Source organism: Perca fluviatilis, chromosome 19 (genome assembly GCF_010015445.1).
Source record: "Perca fluviatilis chromosome 19, GENO_Pfluv_1.0, whole genome shotgun sequence".
In the NCBI taxonomy this organism is placed as follows: domain Eukaryota; kingdom Metazoa; phylum Chordata; class Actinopteri; order Perciformes; family Percidae; genus Perca; species Perca fluviatilis.
In genome coordinates this window covers 14,596,064-14,608,327 of record NC_053130.1, presented here as the reverse complement: position 1 = coordinate 14,608,327, position 12,264 = coordinate 14,596,064, and the positions used below count along the sequence as shown (strand labels likewise).

The following is a 12,264-nucleotide window of genomic DNA, read 5'->3' as shown; positions in this document are numbered from 1 at the left end:
GACCACTGGGGTCTCAACCATAATCTGTTTGGGTCTTAACTTTTACACTCCCTGTTTTCCTTATCAGGAGGTGCTACTGAAGAGGGCGGCTGATCTCGTCGAAGCCCTGTATGGAATGCCCCACAACAATCAGGTCCGTATCCACACAGCTGCTTATACAGTACCTCTGCTAAATAAGAAACCATTGCAAATTCACTGATAGTATCACCAAAGGGTATTTTCATCACTATATCTGGAACAATGTAGGCTACATGCATTGTGAGTTAACCATATAGCCATGAACCATGCATCAAAGCAACAGCACAGCTATAAAAAAAAACAACCATAAATAACAAAACCTCTGCCTTCTCTGCGCTTTCCAGGAGATCATTCTGAAGAGGGCAGCTGACATCGCCGAGGCCCTGTACAGCGTTCCCCGCAACCACAACCAGATCCCCTCTCTCGCGAACACAGCCTCCCACGGCATGATGGGAGTCAACTCCTTCAGCAGCCAGCTAGCAGTCAATGTGTCTGAGTCACAAGGGAATGACCAAGGTATGTGATTTAGGGTATAACTCTGTGGTTCTTAAAAGTGGGGTCCTTGAGGGGATTCCAGGGTTTTGCAGCAAAATGAGAAATAGTTCAATTACACTCATTAAAATGTGAAAATAGATAGAAATTTCTTTTTTGAACACTGAGTTCACTACCTCCATCCTCACCTATAATACAGGCAGTTAAAGGGTTCAATTAAGTGCCACATTCTTTTTTTTTTATTAAACTGGCATCTGCAGTATGTGCTGATATAAAAATGTTAGATTGCAGCAGTAAATCCCCATTATCATTTACTGTAATCAGTGCACATTTCCCTGGTAAATACTGTACCGAAGGAAAGAAATAAATGAAATGAATTTCCCTTTCTATCTTCCACCCATGTTTTTCAGTGGGCTACAGCCGGAACACCAGCAGCGTGTCCCCCCGGGGCTACATCTCCAGCAGCACCCCGCAGCAGTCGAGCTACAACTCCGTCAGCAACAGCATGAATGGCTACGGCAATGCCGGTATGAACCTAGGAGTGCCAAGCTCCCCCGGGTTCCTCAACGGATCCTCTGCCAACTCCCCATATGGAAGTGAGTAGCTTGCCACTATCGCACGCTGTAGTAGCACTAAGCTGCTGCTGATTTAATTCCAGCTCCCACATTCGTTTTCACTTCTATGAATCACTTCTGACAGGGTTATAACATTATTGATGGTGATAATATATTACTATTCATTCACGGGGGCTTGTTTAGTTTTAGTACTTCGGAGAACACACATGTAGCGTAGAGTAGCAGGAATATTCATTTTTATGTGTACTTCACCATATGCCACGTGTATTTGTTCAACCGGACAAGATGTTGATGGTAGGGGCCTGTGAGTACTGATCATGTATCCCCCCTGGCAGTAATACTATCCTAGCCTTACCTTAACTGCCCTCTCCCTCTCCAGCACTACTCACAGCACGTTCTCACTCTCACCCCTCCCTCGTTCCTTTCCCTCCCTATCGTCTCTGCAGTTAAACAAAAGAGCGCCTTCGCCCCTGTGGTCCGACCCCAGGCCTCCCCACCCCCCTCCTGCACCAGCGCCAACGGCAACGGACTGCAAGGTGAGCCCCCCTCACCCCCTCATCCCTTCCCTACGGACTACTGGTCAGATACCGCTGCTCAGGCCTCTGTCCGGTTTGGTGAGGGATTAATCATTACAAATATAATATGCATTTTGACAGGCCAATTTACACCTTACAGTTCACACTCACACACACTCACACAGAGCATGCCTTTACACACACACACACACACACACACACACACACACACACACGCAAGTATAGGACTGCAAGCGCCGTCTCACGTCTGTGCAACGCAAACATACATCCTTGTTGCCCTTTTATACAAATGATCCCCTCTGATGTCGCAGGAAAAGACCTTCCCCGAATTGTTTTAGTAATTATGTTTATTAGGTTTTGTGCATGTGTCATGACCAACATGATTACTTTGAAAACAAGCTTAGCCGTAGTGTGTGCCCCAAGATTAATAACATTGGGCTTAATGAAGTGGGAAATTAAAGTTCATCTTGCTACACGTTCATACTTATTAATACATGTTGTGCAGAAATTAATGAGCAATGCCTTGCCATCATCTGCGCTGGCAAACTTAAAAGCATTTCAACCATGACTCTACAAATATACTCAGAGCAATATAATAATATATCATCCCAGCACTTCACTAGTCGCCTAATTGTTAAAACGTGTGAAAGTACTGAATATATAAACTCTCAGGGTGAGGTACAGTTGCTAATGATATCCTAAGCAGATGGTCTTGGTAAAATAACGGAAGCTACCTTTGATCTTCCCTAATCTCTCTTAGATAATGACACAGAGGCACGACTTGGGAAATGTGGAAATGAAGGAGTAATGTGCTGCACAGTGTTGGAGAGGGAAGGATAAAGAGATGAGGGGAGGAAAGAAAGCGATAGAAGGAATCTGAGGGGAGTCTGAGGAGTGTCTAGTACTGTAGCATTGTGGCATTGTGGGAAGTGACCGTGTTGTTGCTCTGCCGTCACCACGGCCGTGTCTCCTGGGAGTCTGGGCCACTGTTTGCCATTACCCCAACGCCAGGAGAAATATCACACATAGCAAGACTGGCATGCTGGGGGCTGAAATGTCAGAGCAGGAGGGAGGTTTTTAAACTCGCCCCGTTAGGAGGACGTGCAGCAGCAGGCTGGCCGACACGGCAAACACTCACAGGCACATACGCAAACAGGCACATTAAGGCATACATTCACGCACTTGTGCACTGTCAGATGGCTGGACTCACACACACACACACACACACACACACACACACACACACACACACACACACACACACACACACACGCATGCATGCACACCTACACCAAATTACTAAATAAATGTTTAATATTTATATCCATATCTGTTTTTAGCAAATAAACTAATCTTTTTTTTCCTTCTGTTTTATTTTTCAGCCATGTCCGGCCTGGTTGTCCCTCCAATGTAAATGCACTTTTATCATCTCAAGCACCAGTCTTCACATTACCACTTCACAGAAGCACACGGCAAAAACGCTGGTGTAATGTATAGTCAACCGCTTGTTCTGTCTTTAAAGATGAAGAGAAAAAAAGAAAACAAATGTCGTTTTTTTCTTTTAAATGACTTTTGCAAACCTGCAGAAAAAAAAGGATTTCATGAGGAACAATATTTTTTTTTCTGTGGGAATTTTTTGTTTGTTTATCTCCCCCCTCCCCCCTCCCCATTTGATCACCCTTGAAGAAGACACGGGATGATGAAGGGTTTATTTTGTATACCTGTCGGGTTGTGCTTCGGCCTTGGATATGTCCAATCAACCACACATTCAATACTGGAAGGGACTCTGTGGACTCACCATCTGGTTGTAAAGTAAAAACACTGATGTACAGTACATTTGCCAATGAACTTCAGAAATTGTTTTTCTGTTTCAACTCTCTTTTAATAGATTCACAACAGTTGTGTGTCTTTATAATGTGACTTTTTGTATTTTTATGTGTGAGAAAAATACACAGGGGCCAAGACAGTTTGAATTTCAACTGGAAATTATATGAGATATATAATGTAGAAAATTGATCATAAAAGTACAACAAATACGAGTAAAAGGGGTGGGGCTGGGTGGGTAAGGTTGTATCATGTTTCATTCCTGCATTTTAACTTAAATTTTGTAATTTATTGTAGCTAGAAATCATCTTCAAAAGTAAAAAAAAAAAAATCCTCTTGATTCAACAAGCACACTGATGTGTGCAAAACACTGCTCTGTTGATGAATATGATGTACTTCCATGTCTAGAGCTTCCTTTTAAGCAAGTGTGTTTTGCCATGTTTTTCAACTTTTTTGCTAGCACTGTATATTAATGCATTCCTAGGCTACTGTGAAGTCTGTTTCTTGTTGATGAGGAGCAGTCTCCCCCTTCTAGCTCCAACTCCCTTATGTGTTTTATATGTGGTTAAAAATTGTAGACTATTGTGATATTGCCAAACTTGTGCTAAATATTTATACATCTGTCTTTTTCATGTTCTTTTAGATCAACAAAAAACATTTAAAAAACAAAATTAAAATCCATTGAGAATGTAGGAGTATAGTAGTTCATCGTCATATTTCTGTTCAAATACACACTTGCGCTCACTGAGGGAAATTTTGTAACATATCAACTATAAATAATGTATTTATCTCTGAAATTTTGTATATTGCTTTTCATTATGTATGTATTAATCGTCATGCCCTTAATATAGTGATGCAGCACAGATAATTCAGCCAAGAACTGTTGCCTTCATTTGTTTTCTTTTTGTATTTGATGAAATGCAATGTGCATATATTTCATGTGTATCCTCAAAAATTTGTGTTACTCCGTCAAGACTCTCTGTCCATTTTTTAAAGGGGAAGTCAAACTTCATTGTTTATTTTTATATTGATTTTAAATTATCTATACAGACCATTTTGGAGAAAACTTTGTTGGTTGTATTGTCAAATAAATTGTTTGTGACCCATATGATAGTTGTTAAGATCCAATAGAGACTAATGTGCATGAGGGACAACCTTGGAGATAAAAAAAAACACTCCATTTGTGGTTGTATTTTTTTCTGTTTTGTAGAATGTATAGAAGTCATTTTTACTCACCACTTATGACTCTGCCACATAGCTTACATGTGTTTACAGGGAAGAAAATTTAAAAATGTCAACATTTGGAATGGAAACAGAAATGAATAAGTGATGTTTTATTAAAATTTTCAGTAAAAACACAATAGCTCCTCAACTGTGGACTTCTTCAGTTTTAAGTACAGTTTGGCTGGCAGACAAACTGACAATCAGAACAAAGAAAAAAAGACAGTAGAAACTTCTGAAGACAAACCTGTGATTCGTCTGTAAGTTGTAGTGTTTAGACTTTGCCATAGAGATAACTGTTTGAAACCTGTGGAAAAGTGTAACATCCATAAAAGATGAAAACTGCTCTTTACTCATATTCTTTCAGCAAAGCACTCTGACATTGTGACATATTCATACTGGTCTTTGTATCAGCATATCCTGCATCTGTGGTGCTTCAAAGGTTCTTTGTAGTCATTCATAAACAGTGCAAGCTTTTTATTCAAAGCACCCCAAATGGGGCTCATTCAAATCCCTCATTTCATTGCATTAAGCCACCTAGTTAATAAAGAATCAATACATTGAAAGAGCAAGGTTATCCTTTGTCTATAAGGGCTGGTATCGTTTTGAACCTCTTATAGTTTGAGCGCTGAAAGGGGGGGCCCTGTGAAATCTATACTCATCAAGTGGGTCAAACAGAAGGATAGAAGTGTTTGAGGGAAGAATGGTGGTTCTCCTTAAAAACAACTGAGCATCTTATCTGGCATCCTGAGTGGTCGCGGAGAGCAGGTCACAAAATGTCAATTTCTCATCAAGGCAACATTGTCCGAGGCCACCTCTGCCTTTAATGCACAATTAAACAACGGCAATCCTGAGTGGCAATCAGCATATCACAGCTTATTATGTCAGCCAGCATGCACAGATCTCACGGCAACGGGAGATAGTCCAGGAGTTGCTGATAGCGCAAAGGACAGATGCACTCAAAAGAGCGATTTAATTTTCAGCTGCGATCGCCTTGTGCTTCAAATCATTCCCTCGATAATCCAATGTGTCTGATAACAACTGCCACACATCTGCTTCCTGACATTGCATTATCTGTTTCAGATACACACATACACAGGTTTGGATCTATTGCCTTGCTCACTGCTGTCTCTGTTATTCAATGACAAAATGTTGCACAAACTGTATATTTATTTAGACTTAACTGCCCAATACATGAAACCAAGAAAAAAGTCCCATCGCAGAAACAACAACCAACAGAGTAAAGTTAAAAAAAAAAAATTAAAAAAAAAGAAGACTTCTGTGAATTCTGAGCGTAAAAGTACAATCAAAAAACGCCAAGTTTGCTCCGTTGTTGCCAGTTTTAAGAGCTCTGAAGCCTGGCAGGCAGGCTCGAGGTACAGTATATTGTCTCAGCAGGTTTCTCTGTACCCAATGACCAGCCACTAGCTCTGCCACACCACTCAATCATTGTGAGAGCCTCTTTATTGGAGAACTCTAATGGCCACCCTCCACCATGATCTTAATGTGTGCATTAAATATTTATAAATCCTGGGTCAATAATGCCCCATAACCAGAGCCTGACAGACCCCCACCGTACCATGTGGCTGCCTCCCTCTCAAACACAGGCAAAGGTCAAGGGGTCACGCAATCAAAAGAAAGCGAGGCTCGCCACATCCATATGTTGCCACTCTTATCAAGACTTTCCTCAGTACTGGTTATCTGTCAAAGGAAAGAAATATTGAGAGCAATATCGATCTTAACTAGCCTAGTGTTGCCGAGGGCTATGCTTCAAACATCTGCTCGTGCATTGTTATATTTAAAAAAAAAAAAAACTCCTCTCAATAATATAAGCCTGAGCGGTAATATTGAACATCTCTGTCTGACGCAGGCTGCCTGAGCATGACTAATAACCGCGTTATTAACAAGCATCACTGGAGAGTTTTAAAAGTTGATATACAGTATACGGACTGAACGTTTCTTAATTAGTGCCGGGTTAATTGTGCAGCCTGGCATCTACAGGGGTGACTCAGTAGCTTTACGTGACCAGGCTGCGCTCCTGTGCTGTTCAGGTGAAAGATTGTGCTCCGGTGATAGCACACACAAAAGAGCGGCCGGACAATGAGCCAGTCAATGGAGAGCTCCAGTTGAAAGAGCCACAATGGCCGTGCATGCTGGGAATTGGGCTGGATGATATAAAGGAATGAAACCTTCATTGAGGCCATGGAGGACAAGCATTCAGAAAAGAGGTTTTGTTTGCTCTTTATCAATCCGCCGTTTCCCATGAGAAAAAACAATTCAAACTGACCTTAAAAAGAGAATATTACCTTACACATCAACTCCCTATGTAACTCTTATTGAGGGGGCTTATACATTCTGCCAATATGTATACAGTATCAAGACAGGCCGTAAAACTAAAAGGTGGAAGATAGTTTATCTTCTCTGCTCGATGGGCAGTGCTGAGAAGTACTTTTTAAGGATTTGCTCTCGGACAGACAGGATTTGTGTAACCGCTGAGTGATGTGTTCTGTGAAGGGGAAAAAAAGCGGTTGCAACTCTCATGAAGTTTATACATGAGAGGGATTCTGCTGCTGTGACTCCGACTCGTTAAAACTGCACAACTAGAGATCATAACTTTGAGATGACAATGAATTAAAATAGGAAGTCTGACCTTTTTCTGTACAATTCCACATTTGAATCAAAACAGGGAATCCGACGCTTTTCTATAAAACAGTCCCACATTAGCGCAGTCTCCAGACTGTGAATCGGTACATCAGATAAGACACTGCTCCCCTGCTACTGTACACTGGGAGTCAGCTTTGCAAGGAAAACTCTAGATCCTCGCAAAGATTTCCACTTCACTCGCTGCAGTCAAGGAGGATGAGCAAAGTATCCCAGTGCTTCAAAAATCCATTAAACTTGTATTTGGGTGTCATTTGATACGTCATCAATGTTTCAGTGCATTTCAAACCCACAAATGCAGGATTTACTGCTGGTAGAAATACAGTATTCACTATATTTTCCTTCTATGAACTTCACTTAGTCCAAACATTACACTGTAAAGATTGCCTGGTCAGGGAATGTTAGGCTACGGTGATAAAATAATATCACTTGAACTATATTTTCTGCCATAGTCTCTACCACATAGAGCTCCTTTCATAGTACCCCTCTGTAGTGCTTTGTCCAGTAGTTCTGGATATGATATCATCTATTAATAATGTATTGGCAATGGATTACATAAAAAGGGAGCAGAAATAACATCCAATATTCATGCCCCCTGAGCTTGACTGTGTCCAATCCGTTTGGCCCATAAAACCTTAGCCCCATTTCCATATCCGCTGTGGGTCACGACAGGTCTGCCGCACAAAGGCTCACAGAGCAGCTCAACTCAGGAAAAGGGCAGTAAAAATCGGGTGGATTTCTGAACCCTTATGAAACAGCCCCCCTTTGGAAAAAAAGTGAAAAAGCCCTTTTCCGATTTCAGCGCCTGTAAAAAACCTGGTACTGTATTTCCCTCTTTAATTGTGCCACTTGAGAAATTGACGTGCCTCTGAAACATGGCATGAATCTCACAGTTATTGCAGTCCCCTTGGCAGGGAATGTTGATACAACATCTGCATGCTATAGAAAGTAATGGAAGTAGCAGAGGTGGCAGCTGCAACTCTACAGGAAGTGTGCCATTTTCAGGCAGTGCTGCTGTGAGAACCACTAACTGCCAGCCTGGTCTTGCAGGCAGCTCTGATTGCCAGGACACTATGACAAACACGCAGGGGCTGGGAGTGTTGCATCCTGGGGGATGACAGCTTCTGTTTGATTGTCAATAAGGCTCATTAGCAGAAAAAATGGAGAATGCGAAAAGAGATTAAATGGCTTGAGACAGGGTCCCCCTCATGTTTCATTACAGAGGATTTATCAGAGCCTTTATTTCATCAATTCCGCACAAAAAAAACCACTTAGTGCTTTCCCCCAAAAAGTTAAAGCTAAATTTATATTTACACATAAAAATCTATACATTCCAGATATTGTAATGAACGACTATTCCATCAAAATAGACCCAACAAGTGCTAATCAAGCCTTTCTTTAAACATCATCCACACCTTACATAAACCTCTCTCCTCCTGGTCTGAGCGACTCTCATCTTAAGAACAGTGGCGGATGTTTCCCTCCATCTTAGGGAGGAACGGCCAACAAAGCAGCGTGTAAGGGCCTTTCCCTGAAGAGTCCTTGTCACGCCGCGCCAAACCTCTGTGATTATCGTTGTTTTTGCAGAGAGTGTCCATGCCTGCCAATACCGCTGTTCCATAAATGAATTTGGCCCCTCGTCAACGAATTACCTAACACGCAGAACTGTGTATGTGTCACATCCAATTCCAACTCACCGGCTTTGGTGGTGTGTGTCAGCTGGAGGACTTAATCATCAATCGTCAATCATAATAAGCGAAGCACATTGATAGGGCCCCTTTTTCATTTTTTTTCTCCAACACAGTTAAATAAAGTGTAAAGGGAGTTAAAGTTAAAACTGACCTTGTTAAATTGGGACCAGAATTTATATTCCTAATTTAGTGTATGGATTAATTAGTCTTGTGTGTGTGTGTGTGTGTGTGTGTATCAGTTTCCATGTTGCGGAGCTTAGGAACTATATCCACTTGATCAAATCACTGCTTGCTTTCATAAAGAAACTGGAATGATATCTGTCAGTCTAATCTTGATGTTTTTTCGCTCAGAACGGGCTTTGCATATTTTTAGCTGCAAACTTTTAATTAAAGCTTAATTGGACGATTTACAGAGAGGACCTTTCCAACGTTAGTCGCTAATCAATAACGCCCTATCTCACATCATACAAAATTAATCACTATGACCTGTTTTTAGGCCTTAATGCAGCAATACACACACATACACACATGTAACATGCTAACTGAGCCAAGCATGCATTTTGTACAAGGCTGAGGAATCTGGCTCATATTTTCCCTCTCCCTGATCCAATCCACTCCTCTCCCCCGTCATATAGATCGGAGTCTGCGGGGGCCAGAGGCGCTGACAGAGCCCAGATGCTCCCAGTCTGTCTGGGGGACTGGGGAGACTGGTGCCATGGGGTCCTGGAGCCTCTGAAGTGCCGCCCCTCCGTCAACATGACCAAGGCTAGACCTGCACTTTCTCCAGGCTGAGACACTCTCCGTACCACGCTGACAACCGCGCTGCATAGTCACAGATTGATACATGCAGGGATACGCACTCACAGGCACCCGCTCTCACGTAATGTATGGTCGTTCATCAGCCGTTCCTAATTAGAGACCCCCAGACCAACACTTGAGTTCATAAGGTTACAATGACACACTGATACAAGGTTACTAACACACACACTCACATGCTGATACCTCTTAGGGTTTCTTTTACTTTCTCATTTAATCCTGCTCTATCTCATCATCACTGTCCTAAACTTGCTCATGTTGAGTGGGGTCTCTTTGTTCTAAAGAAACAAAACAAAACAAAAAAAAGGGCACCATACAAATCCTCCATCCTCCCGCTTTCGCTCTCAAAACACAAAGATCATTACAAGAGCATCAAAGTATGCCATGTTTGAAATGATATTTCTCTTTGTAGTTGTGGCATAGCGTGGAGTGTGTTGGTATTAGATGCTGCTGTGGCAGCTGTCGTGGCTGGCTGCGTGGTGCCTCGGTGTCAGGGCCTCCGAGGCCAGGCTGTCCCGGCAGACAGACAGAGGGGGAGGAAACCTGATAGTGCAGCCAAGCCCCAGCCTAATGTCTGTCTATCCAGCTATCTATCCCTGTGTCTATCTGTCTGTCTGTCTGACTGTTGGACACGGCCTATCTGCATGCCGGATACTCCTCTGGCTTCCAAGCAGCAGTGCACTGCTTGCAGCTGAGTTAATACGTTCCAAAAAGTTTTACACTTATTTATTTTTAAGCATACGCACTTCTTAGGAAAGAATAAAAGCAGCTATTTATGAATCACTGATGTGGCTGCAGGATTCACTTCTGCAGAGTCCCCACTAAGCTTGTGATTCGTACCAAGGGGTGCTGGCTGTGATAACATTAGAATTATGAGCCGACATGTATGAAGAGCAAGGGATGGAAGCACAGAGTGTGTTTGTATTTGATGTGGGGGCAGAAAATTGCTCTATAATGAGGTGGGTTGCCAGGATATGAGGTGGGAAGTGGGGAGTTGGAGACAGGATATAAGTTATGAGAAGGAAACTAATGTTAGGAAATGCAGAGGTTGTTGTTGTTGTGGCTGTATAAGCTAAAATGTATCTTGCTACTATCTGCCGTGATTAATACAGCTCGGCCAGGTCAAAACCTCGCACTAACGCTGTGGATGCCACCAACCATATCCTCACTCCTTCTGGGGCTCAAATGAGTGTGTGTCGTACAGTATGTGAGGGAGAGAGTGTGTGTGTGTGTGTGTGTGTGAGGGGGTTAATAAATGTTGAATCAAACGCCGCACGAGACACTCACACTCCTTAAGGGTTGCCCATTAGCGGTGTGTGGGTGCATGGGGAGTTTATCAGTGTCTGGGTGATTTATGAAGTCAGACTCAATATCATCCACTTCACCCACACACATATGGACATACACATGTGCACACACCAACACGCATGGCCACATGCTCAAACACACACACTCACGCGCATGCAGCTCATGCACTCCTGTAGTCTCTCTCTCTGAAATGGAGGCAGATATTAGGCCAAAATTAAAGGTTTCACAGAGATGAACAGTGTGGATGATGAGATCGTCTCATCGCCTCTTTTAATCTAATTCCTTTTTTTTATATCTGAGCCAGCATGGTACAGAAGTGGTACCACCACAAAATAATACAGACACAATAATAATAATAACACTGCTACTAATGCTGATACATACTAAAATCTCATGAAAATGTAGGAATGGAAAAAAAAAATGAAAAGGTCTGAATTCTTTTTAAGAGATTCCTTGGGTACCTAAGCAATTAAATGGCCAATTACTGGCAGCATGTTTGAATCTTTGATGCTGGACTTGTTTTTTACACAGACCTCTACAGACATCAGTATCTCTGGTTGCTAAATTCATAGCATTCCATAGAATTTACTTAGCCACAAGCAAAAAAGGAGGGTGCTTACAGTGCACTTCAGAGTGCGCCTGGCTTAAATGGGACCCCTTGTGGCTGTGTCACAGCTCCCTTCGTTAGGGGGCTGACTGTAGCCTGTAGTCACCACAGGCATCATTAGCCCTCTGTGAAACCACAGACTGAGTCTCATTCTTCATCTGCCTGTCTGCAGCCTCAACATCTACGCTGCGATGGTGCACCAACGGCAGAGTAAGTGAGTCCAGCAGCACGGCAAGACAGCCAAACGGAGCTGATCGGATAAGAAATTCAAAAATGCAGCAAAGTTCAAATGTATTCAGCAAGCAGGCCACTTGAATTGGTTCTGCAAAGGTTAGAGCCGGGGTTATTTTTTGCAGGGTGGATTATTAGGCTACCTGGGCTGAACAGAAGAGGAATAACTACTGTATAGGCAAGAAAGGGTCACTCTGGGGCTACACTAGACTGTTAGGAAAATCAAGAACTTAGGAAAAAAAAGACAAAACTGTCAATGTTACAACAGATCATTGTAAGTAAAT

At 42.4% G+C, this 12,264-nt stretch overlaps 1 protein-coding gene across 5 annotated transcripts in view; it reads left to right on the top strand.

The window, feature by feature from the left end:
* The window catches only part of LOC120548287 (transcription factor COE3), a 67,347-nt gene extending 62,335 nt beyond the window's left edge, over positions 1 to 5,012 (top strand). For 2 of the 5 annotated variants that reach the window (XM_039784421.1, XM_039784422.1), the window contains exons 12-16: positions 68 to 133; positions 363 to 534; positions 921 to 1,106; positions 1,532 to 1,699; positions 3,004 to 5,012. In XM_039784421.1, coding sequence (XP_039640355.1) covers positions 68 to 133; positions 363 to 534; positions 921 to 1,106; positions 1,532 to 1,699; positions 3,004 to 3,035 — 624 coding nt within the window. In that variant the 3' untranslated portion in view covers positions 3,036 to 5,012. The remainder of the gene's footprint in view (positions 1 to 67; positions 134 to 362; positions 535 to 920; positions 1,107 to 1,531; positions 1,700 to 3,003) is intronic. The other 3 variants (XM_039784424.1, XM_039784423.1, XM_039784425.1) reach the window with 2 other exon arrangements.
* The last annotated feature ends 7,252 nt before the right edge of the window (positions 5,013 to 12,264 follow it).